Source organism: Peromyscus californicus, unplaced genomic scaffold (genome assembly GCF_007827085.1).
Source record: "Peromyscus californicus insignis strain IS unplaced genomic scaffold, ASM782708v3 Scaffold_7__1_contigs__length_154581171, whole genome shotgun sequence".
Lineage (NCBI taxonomy): Eukaryota > Metazoa > Chordata > Mammalia > Rodentia > Cricetidae > Peromyscus > Peromyscus californicus.
Window position 1 is genome coordinate 43,883,067 of NW_026294595.1, and position 21,465 is coordinate 43,904,531.

General features: G+C 34.9%; 1 protein-coding gene across 4 annotated transcripts in view; it reads right to left on the bottom strand.

Annotated features, from left to right (window-relative positions):
* The window catches only part of Scn7a (sodium voltage-gated channel alpha subunit 7), a 78,400-nt gene that overhangs the window by 11,557 nt on the left and 45,378 nt on the right, over positions 1-21,465 (bottom strand). For all 4 annotated transcript variants that reach the window (XM_052725234.1, XM_052725233.1, XM_052725231.1 and 1 more), the window contains 9 exons: positions 20,398-20,604; positions 15,150-15,246; positions 13,903-14,141; positions 12,024-12,194; positions 11,133-11,489; positions 8,986-9,423; positions 6,178-6,283; positions 3,946-4,100; positions 438-611 (listed from right to left, as the gene is read on the bottom strand). In XM_052725234.1, the coding sequence (XP_052581194.1) occupies positions 438-611; positions 3,946-4,100; positions 6,178-6,283; positions 8,986-9,423; positions 11,133-11,489; positions 12,024-12,194; positions 13,903-14,141; positions 15,150-15,246; positions 20,398-20,604 (1,944 nt within the window). The remainder of the gene's footprint in view (positions 1-437; positions 612-3,945; positions 4,101-6,177; positions 6,284-8,985; positions 9,424-11,132; positions 11,490-12,023; positions 12,195-13,902; positions 14,142-15,149; positions 15,247-20,397; positions 20,605-21,465) is intronic.

Consider the following 21,465-nt stretch of genomic DNA (forward strand, 5'->3'; position numbering starts at 1 on the left):
CTACACCTTGGCCAGAGCAAGAATGTCAGCATAGAATCTACTCAGTGATCCACAAGAGGAACCATGACATCTTGAAGGATAGTGATGATGACAAAAAAAAAATAATAAAAAGTCAAAGTGTGGCTATATTATTTAAAAGCCAATTCAGTAGTATTAAAAGATTTTTAGTGATATTTTCAATATACTATTCAATAAGACTGTTCTCTTATCAGTAATTTCACAGGTGAATTATTAAATCGATCTAGAACTGTAATGTTGAGTATTTCAAGTTGTGCAGTGACAGGATCTGAATCGACATTAAACGTTACAGATGTGGAAATACAGAAAATGAGATGCTGGTGTTGAGGCTGTATGGAGGGAGAAGAAAGGAGAAGAAGGTGAATGGATGACAGTAAAAAAAAAAAGTAATGCTTAAAGAGGTTCTTTAAAATACGTACGATGACGACCATGAAGTCCAGCTTGTACCAGCCATTAGAGAAATAAGCTTTGAAGCCATAAGCCACCCACTTAAGAAGCATCTCCAGAATGAAGATGTAAGCAAAGATCATGTCTGCATATTCCAGCAAGATTTTAACGGTTTTTCGCTGATCAATATATATATCTTCAAGAGCCTGTAATTAATTTTTTATATGTTTAAATGCAAAAATTCTAGGAACTCTGATTATATGGAATTAAATTCAACTTCAAATTCATTGAGTATAAAACTAAATAAATGAAAAATGAGTGAATTTCACAAATCCCTATCTGTAGGTAATAGCAGGTTGTGAAAACATATTTTAAAAAATGGAACTAAAATGTCTAGAAAAATGAGCTGTATTGGGTTTTTTTGGGGTGGAGGTTCAAGACAGGGTTTCTCTGTGTAGGCCTGGTTGTCCTGGAACTCACCCTGTAGACTGGGGTTGGCCTCAAACTTAGAGATTCTTCTGCCTCTGCCTCCTGACTACTGGAATTAAAGGCATACACCACCACTATCCAGCTTACACATCAATTTTTATACCTGGTACTCCAATAGAGAAAATGTCTCCCATTTATTAACCAGAACTGACCCTGCTTAGCTTCTGAGATTACTTAAGACCAGCATGCCCAGTTTGGCAAGGCCAAAACCAAAAATCCACTTTGGCTCCATCAGCAATGATATAAGAGATGGAGCCAAACAAATGAAATATTCACATCCAACATAACATACCACAGCTACTTTTCAAGTACATGTTGAATAGTGTGGTTGATTCTGCAATTGTCACTCAAACTCAGATATAAAAGACAACCATTTTTCCACTCAAGGTGGAATTCTGGGGCATTTTTGGACTCCACAGTTTCCTTGTAGTATCTACTAAATTTGGTCTCACTTGAGGACCATGACAAATTTTTCAATAAGTATTTTGAAAACTACTTTTAAAAGATCTACTTTCAACTGCCTTCCTAGCCCCCAGAAGTATAAACAGAGTCAAACACCTTTATTGAGTGGCTAGGTGATTACTGATACTGCTAAGAAAGGGACCAGATTTCATTCTGACAACATGGGCCATATGTAAAATAATGCAAAATGTACTGGGAGGAGTGGAGAGAATAGAGGGGGTGTTTATTGCTTTCCCATAGTTGCTGTAATGATCACTGCAAATTGGTGTCTGAGAAGCAGTAAATTCGTGTTCTTGAAATTTTTTAAAAAATTTATTTATTTTTATTTTATGTGCATTTGAATTTTGCCAGCATGCATGTCTGTGTGAGGGTGTTGGTCTCCTGGAACAGGAGTTACAGACAGCTGTGAGTTGCCATGTGGGTGCTGGGAATTGAATTGGGTCTTCTGGAAGGGCAGCCAGTGCTCTTAACTGCAGAGCCATCTCTCCAGTGCCCCCCCCATTTTTAAATGTATTTATTTTTATCTTACGTGCATTTGTATTTTGCCATGGGTGTCGGGTCCCCTGGAGCTAGAGTTATAGACAGTTGTGAGCTGCCATGTGGGTGCTAGAAATTGAACCTGGATCCTCTGAAAGAGCAGTCAGTGCTCTTAACCAATGAGTCATCTCTCTAGCCCCCACAATTCTTGAAATGTGATACAGAATTAGTTTCATTGTGTGAAAAATTAGTGTCTGGAGAGTGAATTTCCAATTTTCTCTGGTCTTTTGATGTCTTCCTTCATCTTGAAGGCATGTCATTCCAATCTCTAATTCTATCTTTATTTAATAGCACTTAACTCTTATAAGAATAAGATTATTCTTTTTTTTATTTTTTTATTTTTTGGTTTTTTCAAGACAGGGTTTCTCTGTGTAGCTTTGCGCCTTTCCTGGTACTCGCTTTGGAGACCAGGCTGGCCTCGAACTCACAGAGATCCACCTGCCTCTGCCTCCCGAGTGCTGGGATTAAAGGCATGCGCCACCACCGCCCGGCCAAGATTATTCTTATAAGGACCGCTGTAACTACTTCTGATTCATGTGGAGAACCTAGGATCACCTGCTTTGTTCATGATCCTGAATTTAGTCATATCTTCATGACCCTTTGTCACCTAAAGAGGTCAGACACATTCTGGGTTTTACAATATAGACACAGTTAGGAGCTATTATTCAGATGTCAATAGGATCAAGGAATCAGAGCACAAAACTGGGTAAAAGGACAGACACACTGCTTTTGGAGTCTTCTCAGTGACATAAAAATGCATATCGAATTAACCTGTTACATTATGATGTCCTGTGACTTGGACCTTATGAGTAAACATGGAATAGAAAGCTCACTAGATGCTCAGGTATGGGGGTGGGGATGCATTTCCTACTACTAAGAGAGAAAGATGATGCTCACTGGACCACGTCAGACCCAAAGGCAAAATTCCATGCCTGAGAATACTGGTCCAACGTACTTATAAGGTGACTCAGATGACTTATTTTTTTTCAGCTGGACCTGGCAAAAGAGAAGTACTCTAAAACTGTTCAGCTACATTCCTCGTAGCCTGTTCATTTGAGTCATATGAAGATATGCTTCAAGGGGAACCTGTGATGGACAAAGAAACCCGAAAGGAGCACCTGGCCATCCTACTTGGGGATGTCTGAGCTTTCTAGTTGCTCACTATGAGATCAGCGGTTTTGCAGATGTTTATTCATGGACTGAATAGAGCATTAGAAGTCATAGTAGATGTTTACCAAAATTCAAGCTAAGATGCCCTCTGATCAAGTTTGGATTGCTTGTACCACGAAATTAAATTTTTTATAAGTATTAAACAGGCAAGCAGGAATAAATGGCTCATGCCATCACGGCAAAGTGATATGCTACACAACAAAAAGAATTTTGAAAAAATATGCACATACTATTTGAATGAATTTTTATGAATATCAAACATGTATAAAGTGAACAGGGAATCCACAAATGGATGGCTAACCATGAGAGTTACTATGCAGAGTTAGAACACGATTCTAGACTTGGGATGTTTTGCTAACAATCAAGTCACAGCTGCCTGGATGTGTTCATTTGTTTCTTCTCAGACACCAGTTTTCAGTGATCTTTACAGAAACTGTAGGAGAATACAATATGCCAATTCAGGGTGTTTAAAACTTTTAACTTATTAATGAATAAAACACTAAAATCAGTGTTATCTGTTTTCACTTCCTTTTCCCACTATGATATGTAATTTTGAAATTATTGTTTATTTAACTTAGAAACTTAAACTTAACATCAATACTAATAATTTATATATATTATAAATATAAAATTTATCATAGATATGCCAATAATACAAAATTCACATATAAAATAGTACTGATATTAAATTTAATATTATATCATTTGTCCACAATATTCCTAATAAAGTGTGACACAGTTTCTATTGCTAACAAATTGCAGAATATGAAATCTGGAACTGTATTCAGTATTCCAGGTAAAGTCATCTGGCATAGAGACTATCTTGAATTGAAAGTCTTATAGAGTATTTTCACATGACGTTCACTGAAGCTGAGTGCTCACCAGAGTGCCTGTGCTGAGCAGAGTGACCATGCCAATAAAACACTTGAACCAGTTGTTTTCTACTATCTTGCAGCAAGTTTTCCTTATGTTCTTCCAAATATTTCCATTCCTAGATTCTCTACTGACTTGACCAGGTGAAGATTTTCGTTCATAACCTGCCAAGGAGGAAACTGTTAGAAGTAAATGCCTAGAAGACTCACAAAGGATAAACATCTCAAACTTTAGATGCTTTATCAATGACTTTTTTACTGACTCTGTTATCGATGGCCCGTTATTTACACACATTTGTCTTTTACTGCTGCTCAGTGGTCTGTGATCAGTGAGGAGCAAAGAAGAACTGAACTTGTGGTTTTGGAAGAGGAGTAAATAACCGAGAAGGTAGATATAATAGAACGTCCCTCTACGGAGAAGAGAATGAATGCAAATAAAACCAGTTCCTCCATGCTACCCCAAATGTGCGCACATGTGTGATAGCTTGTGAATCACATTTTCAATACTCAGTGTAATGATTTAAGACACACTTACTTACATTAACACATACAATATTGTCACCTAAATTTCTTTGGAACTGATTTTTCAGGCAGCATGCAAATGGGAAACTTGAATAAGACAATTTGAAGAGGTAGTCAGGAATGCCGAGCACTTAATGGGTTGAGTGTATGTAGCTGTAGGAAGCCTGTCTTCTTGTCAGAGAGAGCCAGTACAAACAAATATGTGGCTCAACAAGGGAATGGTTATTTTAGGTATGTGAATAGATGGGTGTGAGTGGAATGTAAAGTTAAAAAAATTATTTCAGTAGTTTTTTTAGTGTCAGATTATGTTTCTTTCTAAAAATGGGATCTATTTATACATTTGTCTTAGGTGATTAATATCCTAGTATTTAAGTTGCTGACATATTTATGTGTGTCTGAAAGGGGCATTTTCCTATGTAGGTGAGTGTTAAGTTGATGCTGAGATGTCTTCCTCAATCGTTTCGAAATCTGTGTTTTGAGATAGGTCTCTCACTGGACCTAGTTCTCACCATTCCAACTAGACTGGCTGCTCCCTAGAGCCCTGTGTCTTCTTCCCCAGCACTAGAATTATAGACGTATGCTTCCACGCATGACTTTCATGTGGACGCTTGGGATCCACATTCTGGTCATGTCATGGATTGTATAGCAAGCACTTTACCTTCGGAGTCATCTTTTCAGCCAAAATATATTCTTATTTTAAAGCTATTAATCAAGCATTTTTGGCAGTTAGTACTTTGATCACTTTTAATTGTTTTCAAAAGTCTAAAGATATAGTAATTTATTAATCTTGCTAGGAAACACATTTGAACTATACAGTAATGAGAAGTATATGTTATATATCTTACGTGGTGAATAGCTTACTGAAATTGTACATTGTAGACTTACTAATTTCTATGTAAAATATCTAAACTATCATTATGCTTCTTTTTCCTACAAAATTTATAGATATTTTGATTCAATTTTTAAAGTCTAAAATTATCTTATTTCACTTTAGAATATATGTGATATATTAAAGCATTTTAGGTAAATATATATATATATGTATATATTCTAGTTTTGATTTAGCTCTACTTTGTTTTTATGTTCTAGTGTAACATACTCAGTTGCACAGCTACAGTATGGAATTAAATATGAACATTATAGTCTTAATATTATGTATAGCATGGATACTGCATTTGAGTAAACAGTATCAATATTATTCCACCAAAAGACAAGTGATCAGAGTTCCCTTCTCTATCAACTATGTCAGTAACTATCTCTATAGGCATAATCAGGGAGCTAGGATAATGATGATGTTGATGATATTATTAAGTGTTGCTATTGTTTGGAAAAGATTATCTTCTAGAATTGCACACACGAATGCAAACACTAATCTTTTTAACCATCTCATGAGGTTTATCATTGTTTAGATTAGGAGGCAATGAGGGGAAGAGAAAACAGGCAGTAGATAGAGAGGTGAAATCAACTTGTTGATTCCAGGGGCAGTTTTGTAACTGCCACATTAGACTGTGCCAAACAGACTCTGTCTCTTTTCCCAAAGATGACTTTTTTTCTTCATACTTACTGATCTGTTAAGTTATAGGTGGGTGAATGAGTACACATTTCAATACATATGCAACCTTTCTAGAATTCAGGTTAAAAGTAAACATTGCATCATTATTTAGGTTCAGAGAAATTTAGTCTAATTTTGAATAAAATTTCCAAAGAAACTTCAACTTGCCATGTTTGTGAAGCTTTGGCTTTTCATGCTCATAGACCATTTCTTCTTCTTCAGAGATAGCAATATCAACTGTGCTGCATTCAGATGAACTAGACTGCTTCATTTTCTAGAAAAAAAAGAGCCCCAAGAAAAAAGTTACTTGTTTCATTTTCAGGAGTAAATATGATATATGGGAAGAATATTATCAAAGTCAAAATAATTCAAGGTAATTTTGGACTGATACTGAAATTCTTTGTGTAAATAAAGATTTGCTTTTTAAAATGGTTTGAAATACTTAAGTGAAAATAAAATTAGATAAAAATCAAAGATTAGCTAAAAAGCACTTTAATCACAGTTTAAAAGATAAGTGGGTTTTGAAATTTAAGAATTTCACAAGGGCCACAAAAATGAAATTTTGATTAGACAGAGAGTATCACAATAAGTCATTCTTCTATGCTAATGTTAAATAGACAAGAATGCATTTCAATATAACTGTTAAATCTATTCCAAATAGACTTGTCTCTTCAACTTCGGATGTGAGGCTATCATGATGTGAAATGAATTAAAACACACAGCAAACAGTGCCCAGGACAGAATGGGGTAAATGGACAAGCCACGTAAGTGGCTCCTCAGGAAAGAGAGAGTTCTTCCTTCCCACTCGCCCTTGACAAGGCTGATGGATCAAGATGATGTTTGCTTTATACATGTAGCAAATGCTTCAGTTTATCTTCTTTTAATATGAACATAAGCATATCATCCTTTAACCTTGCCAGGATCCTATAAGTTAGTAGCACCAAATAATATTTTCTAATTAAGACAAATCAAACATGAGTATATAAAAATAAAATTATGAATTCAGGATTATTTAGGTAGAGTTTGGAAAAGGACCTCAACAATGTTTGATCTTGTGCACAATCAGGATAATGGAAAGCTTTCTTTGCTTTAGTCTTTCCATGGCCAGTTGTCATCTCAGCAAAAGGTGTTGCTTGAGCAAAGATGCAAAGTGAGCAGAGAAGTATTACTCAGACATATGTTTTTATTATTGAAATTTTTATTTAGTTTTGGTGAAATAAAAACTATATCAATGCATTTGTTTGCTGAAAGACACTGAGTAAATGAAAAATAATATGCATGGACTCAGTTGTTGAAATGATACACCAGATATATTTTTGAATATTTCAAACACTTGTACATAGTCTATAGATATGATCTTTCAACAACTTTATTTTATTATATTGCAAATAGAACAAAATATAAATTATAGTAATTATTTTTGTAGTTTATTAAATATAATGAAAAATTAATTGTGATATAGCACTATATTATAAAAAAGTTCTATAATCTGATATGTAATTTGTTCACTCTTATAATATATACATGCATAAATATTTTAATGGAAGGATAGATGTGCACAAATTAAAATACCATATCTCTTTAAATAGTGTGTTTTTTCTGATTCACTTTTTAAGTCAATGTGCATTAATATTCTTGGGCTACATAATCAACAAAATAGCTGACTAAATACATAGTTAAACATATACATAATGGAGTAAATCTTTAAGAAGTTTTTTAACCAAATAAAGGCATAAATAATTATACAATATTACTGACAGATTCTGAAATCCTAATATTTACAGTTATTTTACATAATTGTTTTACCTTTTATTTTATGCTCTAGACTTTCTAATGATATTACCTAGAGTTTCCAAGGAACCACCAGTTAGTTGGACTGTGGTAAATATCAATTTTATCTAGAGATGTGCAGAAGCCAAGTCTTCAGAGAAGACAGAGATGTGTGGATGTGTGATGAATAGGGATTCCCATCATCTTGTGATTAATTAAGGGTAAATAAAGTCAAGAATATTAGTACCCTCAAAGAAAGCTGAGGCTACTAATTACCGATCCTGAACTTGTGTCAGATGACAAATTTGAGTTGTTGTAATAGACAGCATGTGCCAAAGTGGTAGAGCTCTGAGGGCAGAGATGCCAGGCACAATGGAGACATGGAAAAGACACAACTTGTCCTTCTCTGGGGCCTTTGTGTGACCTGAGATGATGCCCAATGAGACTCAGAGCAAGAAGCCTATAGCAGAGAGTGCTTGCTGTAAGTATGGTGTTTTATTAAACTGTACCTTTACCTTTCATTAAATCATTAAGTTATTTGTAAATAAAAAGGATGCAACATTAAGTATTTTAGAAGCTAAGTGAACAATATCTAGACTACTAAAATGTGCCTGTTATTTTTTAAGTCAGGACTCTATAAAGTTATCAACTATTCACAATTCAAACTACAGATTTTTTTCTTTTAGTCTAAATTCATTACATATTTTATATGCAGCAGACACGAATGGAGTAGAATTTAAGTCTTAGCAAGTAAGAAAGTATCATGGCCTCTTCAAAGCTAGTCTCACATCTTTAAGATGATAATGCACATGGCATTCGAGTCTTCCAATCATATATATTGATTTCACAAACAGGTGCTTTAAAGGGGTTTTTCATCACCACAAATTGTCTTGCTTATTAGTTTCTAGAATTTCACAGTTACACCATCTAATATCTCCAGCAAGGTCACTCTATACTGGGCAAATTCTCTGTGCTACTATGATAATTTTCTTACTTCTTCCCTTCAAAAAGTATACCTTCATTTTCCAATAAGGAAACAAAAACTTGGATTTTTAAGTAATTTGGTCAAAACCATGAAATCCAGTAGTTAGGGAAGGTGGAGTTAGAATCAAACGTGAAATCTAACTCTGTAATGTCAATATTGCTTTAATTTTTGAACAGAACCACAAATCCATGCAGAATTATGAATACAGAAGAACTGCTTACCTCTTTACTGTCTCCAATCCCAGACTTGCTTCGAGTTTCCTTGTTATCCAGATTTTCTATATCAGATTCTCCCGAAGCAATTGGCACAGTTTCGGAGACAGTGGGACTAGCGATCAGCGACTGGCTCTCCGATTCAGTGGCAGGGGTCTTCTCTGTGCCACTGCTCTTTTCCTTATATCTCAGGAACGTTTGGCTGTCACTCAGATCAGAAAGAGTGTGGCCAGAAACATTCTCTTTAACACTTGTATCATGCATTTGGTCTTTTGCTTCTGTAGGAATAGTTCTTTTTGTGCACAATATTTTAAGAAGCACATGGTTTACTCCTTTCTTTATCTTGGCCATGGCAAGCTGAAAGTTTTTGGCTTCTTTGTTCACTTCTGGTATTGTAGCATCATATAAACTGAATGAGCTTACCAATGCCACAAAGAGGTAAAGTATCTTTAAAAAAAAAGGAAAATGAGGTTTAATGTATCTTGATTGTTCCCTTTTATATGATTAAAAAGAGGCCTCTAAAAATTCTGATCTGAGACATGAAAACACAAATGCATCGCGGTGCTCAGTGTTAGATGTGGTGCTACCAGGATGTGTGCACAAACTTCTGTTGTTTTGTGGGTTGTTGTTGTTGCTGCTGTTGTAGTTGTTTTGGTGCTAGGGAATGAGCATGATGCCTTGTGACTGCTAGCAGGCATTTTACCGTCCCACCAAACAAAACGAATTTGAAGTTGCCAGCACCGCCTGTGTGGTTTGATTTATTTCTTTTTCCCAGGTGGGAAAGACAAGGTTTATAGATTTCACATCAAAAGGTCACTCTAGTTTATCTTATGCCAAAGCTTGTTTCATCATGGAGACAGACTTTCTTAAATGTGAGAAAACAAATGCAATCTTAGAAACAGCTAGTGTCACAAGTTTTACAGCCCAGTCCCAGGAAAAGAAACAAGACCCTGTAAAGCAGAGGGTAAGCTCCAGGGAACTAGCCATGGTACTGAGTTCCACATCTAACACTTTCTAAACCACAGAGACATAGCCATTATGTAAAACATTTTCTCATGGTAAATGGATACATGCAAGTTATAGAAAAATAATTCAAAAATCATTGTATATTAATTGTCAAGGCAACAGTAGCATGTATTTTGACTTTACTATCACTGAGAAATATAATCAGGACCTGTTTAATTTATAGAAAATGAAGTTTTAATCCTGTTTTCAATTGTTGTATATGTATAATACTTCTAGATTATTATTTTTCCTTTTTTCTAAAAGTGTTTTAGCAAACACAACTATAAGAAAAAATCAAGTCAATTTTTATTCTGTAAAAAACATTTTAAAGAAAATTTTCATCCCTTATTATTTTCTTAGAAGTAGTGAGGGCTCCTTATTCAATTAATTTGACAGTAATTCAACGGTAAAGAAATTGAAAGGTAAAAGCTTTCTTCCTTATGTAACACAACTTGTTCACCCATTGGTTTACAGTCATTGCTGTACTGTGTGGTCAAGTGATAATAAAAAATCACTCTGATGATCAGGACAAGACTACATGTGAATAACATCAGAATCTCTAGGTGTGGATTTGAGGCATGAGGACACCATTAACAATTCCACAGGTAATGCCAGTGCACAGGTAGATTTGACAGCCAGGGTTACATTTAAGTGCTTCTTAAAAGTTAATGGATAAAAAAATCTTTGGGAATAGAGTTACAAGGGGATTATGCTTCCATATGTCTGCATGGGGTTGGAGACTGCAAGGTCTAATCCTTTTCCACATGATGTCAAAGCTACTTTGACTAACAAGGTTATGAACTAGTGCAAGTCAATAGAAATATAGTGGAAATCACACATGCAATTATAAAGAAAGGATAAACTAGTGAATTTTATTAAACTATATGTACTTTAATATTATTATATCATAAATATAAAACTGCTAATTACACAGATTCTTTTGGCATAAAACTTCAAATCCAGTATGTCTTTCTCAGTTACTGCATATCTCAAATTGGGCCAATTGTATTTCAATTGATAAAATCACCAAGTACCTACTATATTAGACAATTGAGCTATAAATCACTGGATCCCACCAACCCATCATATACAAATATGTACAGTATACCAGATATTTCCTTAAGAAAAATATAAAGGAATGCAATACTTACCAATAAATTTCCAATTAAAATGACCATAATGTAAAAAGGAATACACCAAGACTGGCCTGCAACCTTCATACAGTCCCATAACGTCTCTAGCCACTCTCCACAGAGAATTCGGAACACGTTCATGTAAGCATGGAAGAAGTCGCTCATGTGCCAACGGGGGAGCTGACAGTCTTCGTCTATGTGGCAGACACAGTCTTTGTAACTTTGACCAAACAGCTTCATGCCGAACACAGCAGAGAAGTAAATGAATAAGAAGAGCAACAGGACCAAGTCTTTCAGGGCCATCAACGTGTTACCAAGGATACGCACCAAATTCTCAAATGGTGGACCATATTTCCCCAGTTTAATAAATCTCAACTAATAAACAAATGCAAATTAAAAGAGAAACAACAACAAAAGGTCAGTGTTGATTATAATGCAAACTTGCATACTTCGTTTCATCAGAATGATGTAGTCATGTATATATAGCCTTTAAATTCATACCAGTTTCAACATTATAATGAAAGACAAGTGACTATTTAACATTCATAATTCATCTTACACATTTTGTAATTTTATGCACTAAATCTATTCATATGTTTTTAACCTACTTGTTAAATTCCACTCAATATTGCACTTGTTATTGTGATATGTTTGGATTTTAATATGTGGTAGGGTAAATATACACTCTTCATTCTTGTTTTTCTTTATAACACATTGGGTATTCATAATATATTAAATTTCTTCCACATTTATACACACATTAAATATTAAATACTAATTTCATGATGGAATCAATTTCACAGAGGATCCTAATATTTCCCTTTAAAATGTTTCAATAGTGTCATTTCATGTTCAAGAAAATGAGATATACTGTGATAAAATAAAAACTAGTTCTTAAATTCTACTTACCGGGAACAAAATAAAAACAGTTATTTCTTCAATACCTGCTAGGAAGATTTCTGTTAATCCAAAAAAGACAATTATACTGTCCAAAATGTTCCATGTTACTTGGAAATACCCATATGGATGCATAGCGATTATCTTCAAAATCATTTCTATTGTATAGATTCCAATAAAAACCTAAAAGGAAACCAAACATATGGGTAAGAAGTGTTTCCCATGGCTGCACCTGACACTCGCATACAGACCTGTGAAGTGGAGTGAGCTCTATACTCTTGACTGCTGCACAGTTCTTTTCAGAAACCTGGTTGGTTTCAGGGTCTGTATTATGATAAAGTCATACATTTTGTTTAATTTTCTATTTCAGGACCTCATTTATGGAATATTATTATTTAACAAAAGCTATTCTTGAAAAACGGAGTATTTGATTAAAAGTTACTATATTTTAATAGCTCCTTTGGAGATAGAGCATATATTTTAAGACACTTAACCATCCAACTCATGAAGGAATATAAGAAATACATATACATATATATATATATATAAATATATATATATATATATATGCATGTACAATAACAATTTCCTGAACATAAAAAGAGTCTGCGAAATTGATGGAGAGTGGGGAGGAGAGGATTTGAAGGGAGGAAAAGGAAGGGGGAAATGCTGTAATTATATTATAATCTAAAACCGTACATATATGATCTAGAGAAACTCCAGAATGAACTTATAGAAATGATCATTCAAAAGTTATATTGGCAGGAATTACTAAACTATTATTTTAACAATTTTATTTTTTTTGACAATTGTGTATGTGTGCCTGTGTGTGTGTGTGTGTGTGTGTGTGTGTGTGTGTGTGTGTGTGTGTGTGTGTGCAGGTACATACAGAGGCCAGAAGAATCAGATTCTTGCAGAAGCTGGTGTTACAGGCGGTTGTGAGCTGCCAGATGTGGGTGCTGGAACTCTAGGAACTGAACTCAGGTCCTCTAAAAGAGTAATACGCACTCTTAACCACTGAGCCAACTCGCCTGCATCCTGTTACTGTTTTAGTATCAAGGAAATGTATAGTTTGAAATGGGCTGCTGTTTTTGTTTTGTGTATAGTACTTAGTAACTAAATAACAAAAGGGGTTAAGAAATTTAGGCAACATACATTTGCTTGAGTGTTAACACGTTCATAAATCCATAGAAAGCTATTTCATTTTCTTGCATTGTTATATGAAAAGTTTTACATGAATCTCAAAGTACATTGTTAAAATTATAAACTCCAATATAAGATAAAGAAAGGCATTGGGACGAACTGGGCCTGGTACTGCTGTAGTCAGGATTCAGAATTCAGAATAAGGCTGCCAGTGTTATTACCACACCCCTGCTCTATGTTTATTATAGAATAGCCATACCTAGAATGTATGTTTGGGAATGAAGAAACACTAAATCAAATCAATGAAACCCATTTAATTTCATTGCCAGGGGGCAGGCCAGGATTCCAAATTTTTTTTTTTTGTTTTTGTTTTTGTTTTTCGAGACAGGGTTTCTCTGTGTAGCTTTGCGCCTTTCCTGGTACTCGCTTTGGAGACCAGGCTGGCCTCGAACTCACAGAGATCCGCCTGCCTCTGCCTCCCGAGTGCTGGGATTAAAGGCATGCGCCACCACCGCCCGGCCAGGATTCCAAATTTAAGTAACAGAATTTTGAGCTGAAATTGTAAAAATGTTGATTGAAACAGTATTTGCAATGTAGGGACAGGAGTGAACATGATATAAACATAACATCTCATTCAACAGCAATACAATCTATACCTACAGCAACACAGAGTTTGTAAGATAAAACAATGAGGTTAGCAATTAAAACATATAACTAGGAATGAAAACAATGTATGATGAGGTCTTACCAAGTTTCCGATTCTGAGGAGATACATGATCTCCTCACTCATTGGAAAATGTTCAAAGGCCAGGAAACATATGTTTAAAATGATGCATATGACAATGAAAAGATCAGCAAATGGTTGTGCTATAATTCCATCAGCCAACTTGCTCAGTTTTATCCAGCAGGGGCAGCAGTCCCAGATGCAGCAGGTTTTAGTAAACTTATGCCAACACAGTGGGCATTTCTTCCTGGAAATTTCTGGTTCTGAAATGAAAGATGAGAAAAGACAATTATTGAAAAATTGTTTAAATTATTGATAGCAGACAAATTAAATGTTTTCATGCAAATGGTGCTACAGATCTTGATTTTGTGTCTGGAATTAGCAAACACAAAAGTCAACACTAATACATAACAAAGTAAAATTCATGTCCTCTATTTTGTTTGATTACTGAGCTAAAAATTGTAATGTAAATGTAGCAAACAATGTATTAGTAGGAAAACAAAGTTCTCACAAGCCAATTATGAGTGAGAATTGCAAGATTTTAAAATTCTAGGTTTATATGCTTTACATTATAATAGCTTCCAAAATCATCTGTGATAAAGAACCATTGGTTAGATGTAAAAACAAAAACTTATTTGAATCTAAAGAACCCTGAGATATCATGATTATACAAGTGATCTTTGAAGAACATGGGATTACGGTAAAGACCTCTACAATTAAAGTCCAGATGTAACCTCCCATCCCTACAGAAGTACTAACAGTTTGAAGCTGCCCAGGAGAAATACTAACTTGTTATATTTATTTGTTATGAAAATCTGAACCATGGAAACTTCAGCATGCAATTAATTGAAAAGACAAACTGCTCCTGTGGATCTAATTAGCAATGCATAGATTTTCAGATGATACTGAAACTTAGCCCATTGCAAGGGCAACAGGAGGTGGATAAAAAATAATTATGCTAAATACTGAAAATGATACTATACGGCTGTGATTTAATTCTATCATCTTACGTATGTGTCTATTTCTCTCAAATTCAACTGGCACCACACGCAGTCTGTGATTATTCATTGGTACATTTTAATGACACTTTCTAATGTTGAAGAAACCTTATCTGAATGTTTCTATATTGCTCATCCTAATAGCCTCATGCTTTTACTTGTATTTTGCTTGCTACCACCTAGATTATAAAGAAACTGCCCAATTATGTAAGAACAGACTTTGCAATTAGTTCCTTCATTACTGAGTAGAGTTCAAGTAGTTTTTCACTTTACCTCCTTTCTGTCTGAGGGTAGTCTCTTCCAGGATATCCAACGTAGTGTTCATCGAAGTTGGTGATCTTTTCTTCATTTCTATCTCTGTAGTTTTCATCTAAAAGAAGTTTAATGGGTTTTGTAGTAGCTAGTCCCTCACTCCCACGCCTTTACAATGGACTTTAACAGAATATAGAATTTGGCCTTTCTACAGCCTCTTGCCTCCAGGTTCTTTCTGTGTTCCTTCACTAGTCTTCAAATGGTATAGGCCATAATAGAATTATTTAGAATTAGTTGTACAATAAATGCTAAAATTTGAAGGCAGTCAAATGTTCTACTCTGAGGTGAACAATAAATAGAACAGAGTAGTAAATGTTAGCAGTGCCATCTATAGTTAAAAATAATTTAATAAAGATTACAGGATAATTATGGAGTATCCAGTTGCCAAATATTCTACCAAGTAATCAGAATATTTCCCTAAAACTATAATCCTTTTGCTCAGGGATATACTAATTTTATCACTTGGCCAATTCTCTCAATACAATTAAAATTATTTGAAAATATGATTAACTCTTAAAGAATCTACAGTAGCAGAATGCATTTAAAAGGTTGTTTGGATAGAATGTGCAGGACAGTAAATGAGTGGAACTTATCTAACTCCATAAAGGCATAATTTATTCCAGAGCCTCATGTCCCTTCAGTAATGCTTCCAACATATTCTGTGCTTTGTTTATCTTCTATGTGTTTGTCATCTATTTATTGTTTGCTTGTATGTGTGTGTGTGTGTGTGTGTGTGTGTGTGTGTGTGTGTGTGTGAGAGAGAGAGAGAGAGAGAGAGAGAGAGAGGGTTTGTGGGTGTGTAGAGGTGTATGTGTGTAAGTGTGGGTTTGTGGGTGTATGTAGGTGTGTGTGAGTGTGAGTTAGTGTGTGTGTGTGTAGGTATGTGTGTGAGTGAGAATTTGTGTGTGTAGGTGTATGAGTGTATGTGTGTATGTGTGTGTGTGTGTGTGAGTGTGGGTGTGTGTGGTGTGTAGAGGTGTATGTGTGTAAGTGTGGGTTTGTGGGTGTATGTAGGTGTGTGTGAGTTCATGTGTGTGTAGGTATGTGTGTGAGTGATAATTTGTTTGTGTAGGTGTATGAGTGTGTGTGTGTATGTGTGTGTGTGTGTGTGTGTGTGTGTGTGTGTGTGTGTGTGTGTGTGTGTGTATACATGACACAGCGCACATGTGAAAGTCAGAGGACATTGTTTTTCTGGAGTCAGTTCTGTTTTCTGCCATGTGAATCCTTGGGATGAAACTCAGGCTACCAGTCTTGCTTGGGTTTTGCCAGTTTTTGAAACAACCCTAAGAGTTCTTGCATTAGAAAGCTACTTTAAAATCCCAGGCTTTGTTTTACAGATTCTTCAGTTTTACCCAATCAAAATAATTGAAGGAAGAACCAAAGAAATCTTCTGGGATGGTATGTTGAAGTGCATACCCAGTAATGTTAAAACTGTTGCACAAGTCTAGAGATGACCAGCAGTTACAGTCTACCAATATACCAGACTCTGATTGACATAGTCTGCTACTTGTCAAATTCTGATATTGTGCATCTGATGCAGCTAAATAGAGATCAAGGATATCACTTCATTCACCTCAGTATCTATTAAGAATCTTCAAATTTCATAGCAAGTAGAGGCAGAGGATATTAAGGGCAATTATCTCACATCCTGAGTTTCATCACGAAAATGAGACCCTCCAGATCTACAGGGCATCATCCATCACTTTATAATTAGATTAAAATGCATACTAAAATTTAGGATGTCAGGTTAGTTTTTACTCAAACTACACATATTTAAGAAAATATTTTAGGTGAATTACAAGGTTATATAAAATTGATATTATAACATATAATTTCTAGGGGACAAAATTCAACAGAAGCAAAATTTCTTTTTGTCCTTGAGATAACTCAGGGATTCTGATGATTTAATAGTTTTTCTCCCTATTACACCAAGAGTTTTGCACAAATATTATACTGTGCTTAAAGTTATCAAAGCTTATTCCCAATACTTAGAGAACTGTCAATACTTTGATTAATCAGATAAGTGCCATTAGGATGACAGCTTAGATGTACCCCACACTTTTTAAATTACTTGCATTACTCTGATTTTTAAATATTCCACTCTTTTCCTGAGGTTTTACCAGCAGCTAATGGTATATAGGAGAATTATCCATGTAAACTGTCATTTTAGACTCCTACTGCGTTAGCACTGGGCTATAAGAACTGTTAGGTAGCTAGCAGGGGCCACCAGATTAGAGGTTATTGAAAATGAATACTCTAACATAGAGGACTTTGGACCACACCCTCATCTCAGCTCCCCCCATTCAACACTAGAGGGGGAAGCTTCACAAATGCCCCTATAAGTATTTAAATACCAGATGGGAAAGTGGATCAGAACTTCTCTGAGGCCATCAATGGAACCTGTTTCTTCCTGGACAAAAGAATGGAATCTGAGTTCTACCTCTGCATCTGGATGGAGACATGACATTCTGATTGGTCTCCAGAATTAGAACATCTCATACCTTTGTCTTCTTCATTAAGAGTTATGTTTCATAAAATTACATTTTATTCTTAAGAACTAGTTTACATATTATGTGAGGCATCTTTTCCGATAAATGTCATGTGTTCTATCTGGTTGTGGTGTATAATCACTGAAGGATGGATCCTGAGGAAGGAGAATGAACATCTTGGACTACATGAATGAGTTCTAGGCCAGCCTAAATTACATTGTGAGACTTTATGTTAATAAAGAAACAAAACAATAAAATTGAGATCAAGCATTATTACTCTGCAATGCTGACTGTGATAAATCAAAGCTATCTTTTATATGCTCTATGATACTGATGATAACCTTACTAACATTTCTTCTCATAACATGTTTTGCTGTCTAAAAATATTAAAGCACTACACAGTGTTTTCTGTGTGTTTCATTTGGGCTTTATACCACTTGTACAACAGGTAATATATATGGTATATATTTTATTGATAAAGAAGCTGATGTTTCCAAGATTGATTGAGCTGATGAATATCATGCGTCTATTATGTGGCTAAAGTGAACTGAAGCCCACATTTATTTGACTGTATCATTGTGTTTTTAGTCAACAAAATTCTCAGCTTTCCTACAGTATGAAAATTTGTCTCATGTAGGCCATCTCTTTCTAATCCCATCTTTAGAATTGGAACTTGACCCACTTCAAAAGGTCACTTAGTAGTTGACTTCTTCTCTCCTGGCATGTTATTATGTATAAATACAAATGGAAAGAAAAAAAGATCTTATTAAAATGGATTTTACTTTCTTTTGCCAGAAAACTCTACATGGGAAATGTTCTAGGATTTTGTTAGTCTTTGTAACTGAAATATTTTAATAAAAACCAGGAAAGCTTCATTAAAACTAAATTTTAGCAAAGTGAAAGAAGAAACAGGGAAATTCCAAAGTTCTTTCATAATCAGAGCTATTTCATAATCAGAGCTAATAGAACACTTCATCTGGGAATAAGAGAAGTATTGTTAAGCTGTTGGGTACATTGAGATGTAGTGGCAAGCTCTTGAGATTCTGAAATTCCACTTTAAAACAAATTACACAGTCAACATGTCCTTCAGATTCTATGAGTTCAATCTGAAGTCTTGGGACTTGTACAGACAGAAAGCTTTTGTAATTTCCTGCCTTACCACTTACTTATGAGTGATAATAGCCTCTTTTTTTACATGTTTTGTTCATACAGTCCATAATTGCTTCTTGTTCAATGGCATGCATGTTATGGGTACAAGAGTCTATGAAGTCACTCGGCACATTCCTACATCCTGTTATTCAAGTTCTACTTGGGGTACAGTTATTTCCCAGAGACTGTTCAGTGTTGATCACTACTTTTATGGAGGGGTTAGTCTTAAGCTGCTTTTAACTCAGAAGTAATTTTTGTACTAATGAAGCTCTCAACTAACCTTCTTTAATTTCTAATGTCAGACCACTTATTGGCCTTCTACTTTCCCTTAACTATTTTCTCTTTCTACAGAAGAATTCCCAAATGTATTTCCTCTCTAAATTTTGTTTTCTGTCTCAATTTTGACTAATTTCTAGTCTTTCTGTAAAGTATTTAATGGAAGAAGTGTGACCACTTGCAATACCATAACCAACTCATTTTTGCATTTTTCTGACTCCTCATTCCTATTCACAAATGTATATTCATTTTAAAAAGAATTGTATGCAATCTCCTGAACACCACTTCTGCTAAAGCTTTCAGATTCACAGACTGAATTTATGTAGGAGGCTAATGATCTGGGAAATTATTTAAGTATAAGACTAGGGGATGTAAAATTAGAGTAAAATATTATTAGTTTTTATTATCATGGATTTAATTATCCATGGATAAAAAAATACTTTCATATATCATGTTGTCACTTGTTTCTTGGGTAGGCCAGAGGTTAATTTCTTTTTTTTTTGCTTTTCTAACTTTAGCACTGTATTTTTTAACCATTCTTAAGTATTTTGTAGCAAAAATTGAGGAAGTCATTATTTAAAATTGAGCATGCAGTTTAAAGCTAATTCTGATGTGCTATCTAAAGCAAGTTTGAATTAATAAATTACATTTCTACTAAGAGAAGTTAAGTTATAAGAAGACAACGTATCAAGACTTTCTCATTAGTAGTAATGCAAATTTGGGTCAACAATTATACATATGAAATATTCAAATACATTGGTTATTCTTAACCCATTATATTAAGAAAGAAGAAGTATATAAAGGCCAGTAAAGTAAAAAAGCAAAAGTGAGTCCCTTTTAGCGAAACCACAATATGAAATACTTATTTTAATTTTAATGAAGTGTTTGTGTTTGTGTGTATGTGAGTGTGTGTGTGGGGTATGTGCTTGTACTTGTGTGTGTATGTATGTGTGTGTGTGTGTGTGTGTGTGTGTGTGTGTGTGTGTGTGTGTGTGCGTGCTATTTGTGTACATTGGATACATGTTCCTGGGAGGTCCAGAAGAGAATATCAGAGTCCCTAGGAGCTGTAGTTTCAGGTAGTTGTGCTGACAGATATGGATACTAGGCATGACACTCACATCTGCAGGAGCAGTACATGCTCTTAATTGATTAGCCATCTTTCCAGCACCAACAAAAGCACCTTTTTTCCTGATAGTGCACAATACACAAATATGATCGTCTATCAGAAGGCCATATACTCCAAGACTTTGAGAAGTTCTTCTAATGTTATGAATCTTAAAAGGACAAATTTGTACCTCAGCTGCTTCATTTCCTTCCTCGTGTTCTTTCATAGTCTGTTGAAATTTAGGTTCCGTGTCTCTGGGTTTCTCAGAAGTTCTCTGCTTTTCCTTTTCATAGGTCATAGTAAGTATCCCCAAGAACAAACTGGCCATGTAAAAGGCAAACCAGAAACTGATCACAACAAAAAATATCATGTAGACCTTTCCCGAAGCATAAAGGATCTGTGAAGAGGTTGGCACACAGAAGAGAGAAATATTATTTGTCCTTATCTTTTTTTTTTTTTTTTTTTTTTTTTTTTTTTTTTTGGTTTTTCGAGACAGGGTTTCTCTGTGTAGCTTTGCGCCTTTCCTGGAACTCACTTGGTAGTCCAGGCTGGCCTTGAACTCACAGAGATCCGCCTGGCTCTGCCTCCCGAGTGCTGGGATTAAAGGCGTGCGCCACCACCGCCCGGCCTGTCCTTATCTTTTTATGTTTTCCTCATTTAAGAAGAAAAATAATTTTTTATAAAAGTAATTTAGTCATAAATTCAACATAATCAAAACATAATTCATGTCTTTAGGTACTACCTGAAGAAATAAATGAAAACTACTTCAGTTTTAAATATATACATATGGTATAAAATATAAGCCATCAAATGAAGAGATAAAATTAGGAATTCCCTCAATTTAGGGTGAATATTTGATTCAAGTCTTTATTACCAGAGTAAACACAACAAAGGAAAAAACTAGCCCTGTGCAATAAAGAAGCGGGAAAATACCAAAACAGAAAATGCTTTCTCTCTTTAAGTATAGGAAACTTTAAAAATGTGCTACAAAGATCATTTTCTCTGCTCATTAACTTATGGGAAATTCACAATGTGCAAACTCAGACTGATAAGAGAGGTGTTTCTCAGTCTATCAGAGCCTATTTCTGATCAAGACTTTAGGGAAAGCTGATTAGAATACATGAGACTAATGTGATGTAATTACAAGGAAAAATATTTATGGATAGTTGAACACAGAATTTTATATTTTTGAACTGAACATGATTATCTTTGATTTCACAATAATTACATATACTAGATCAAAACAAATTTAGAAAAA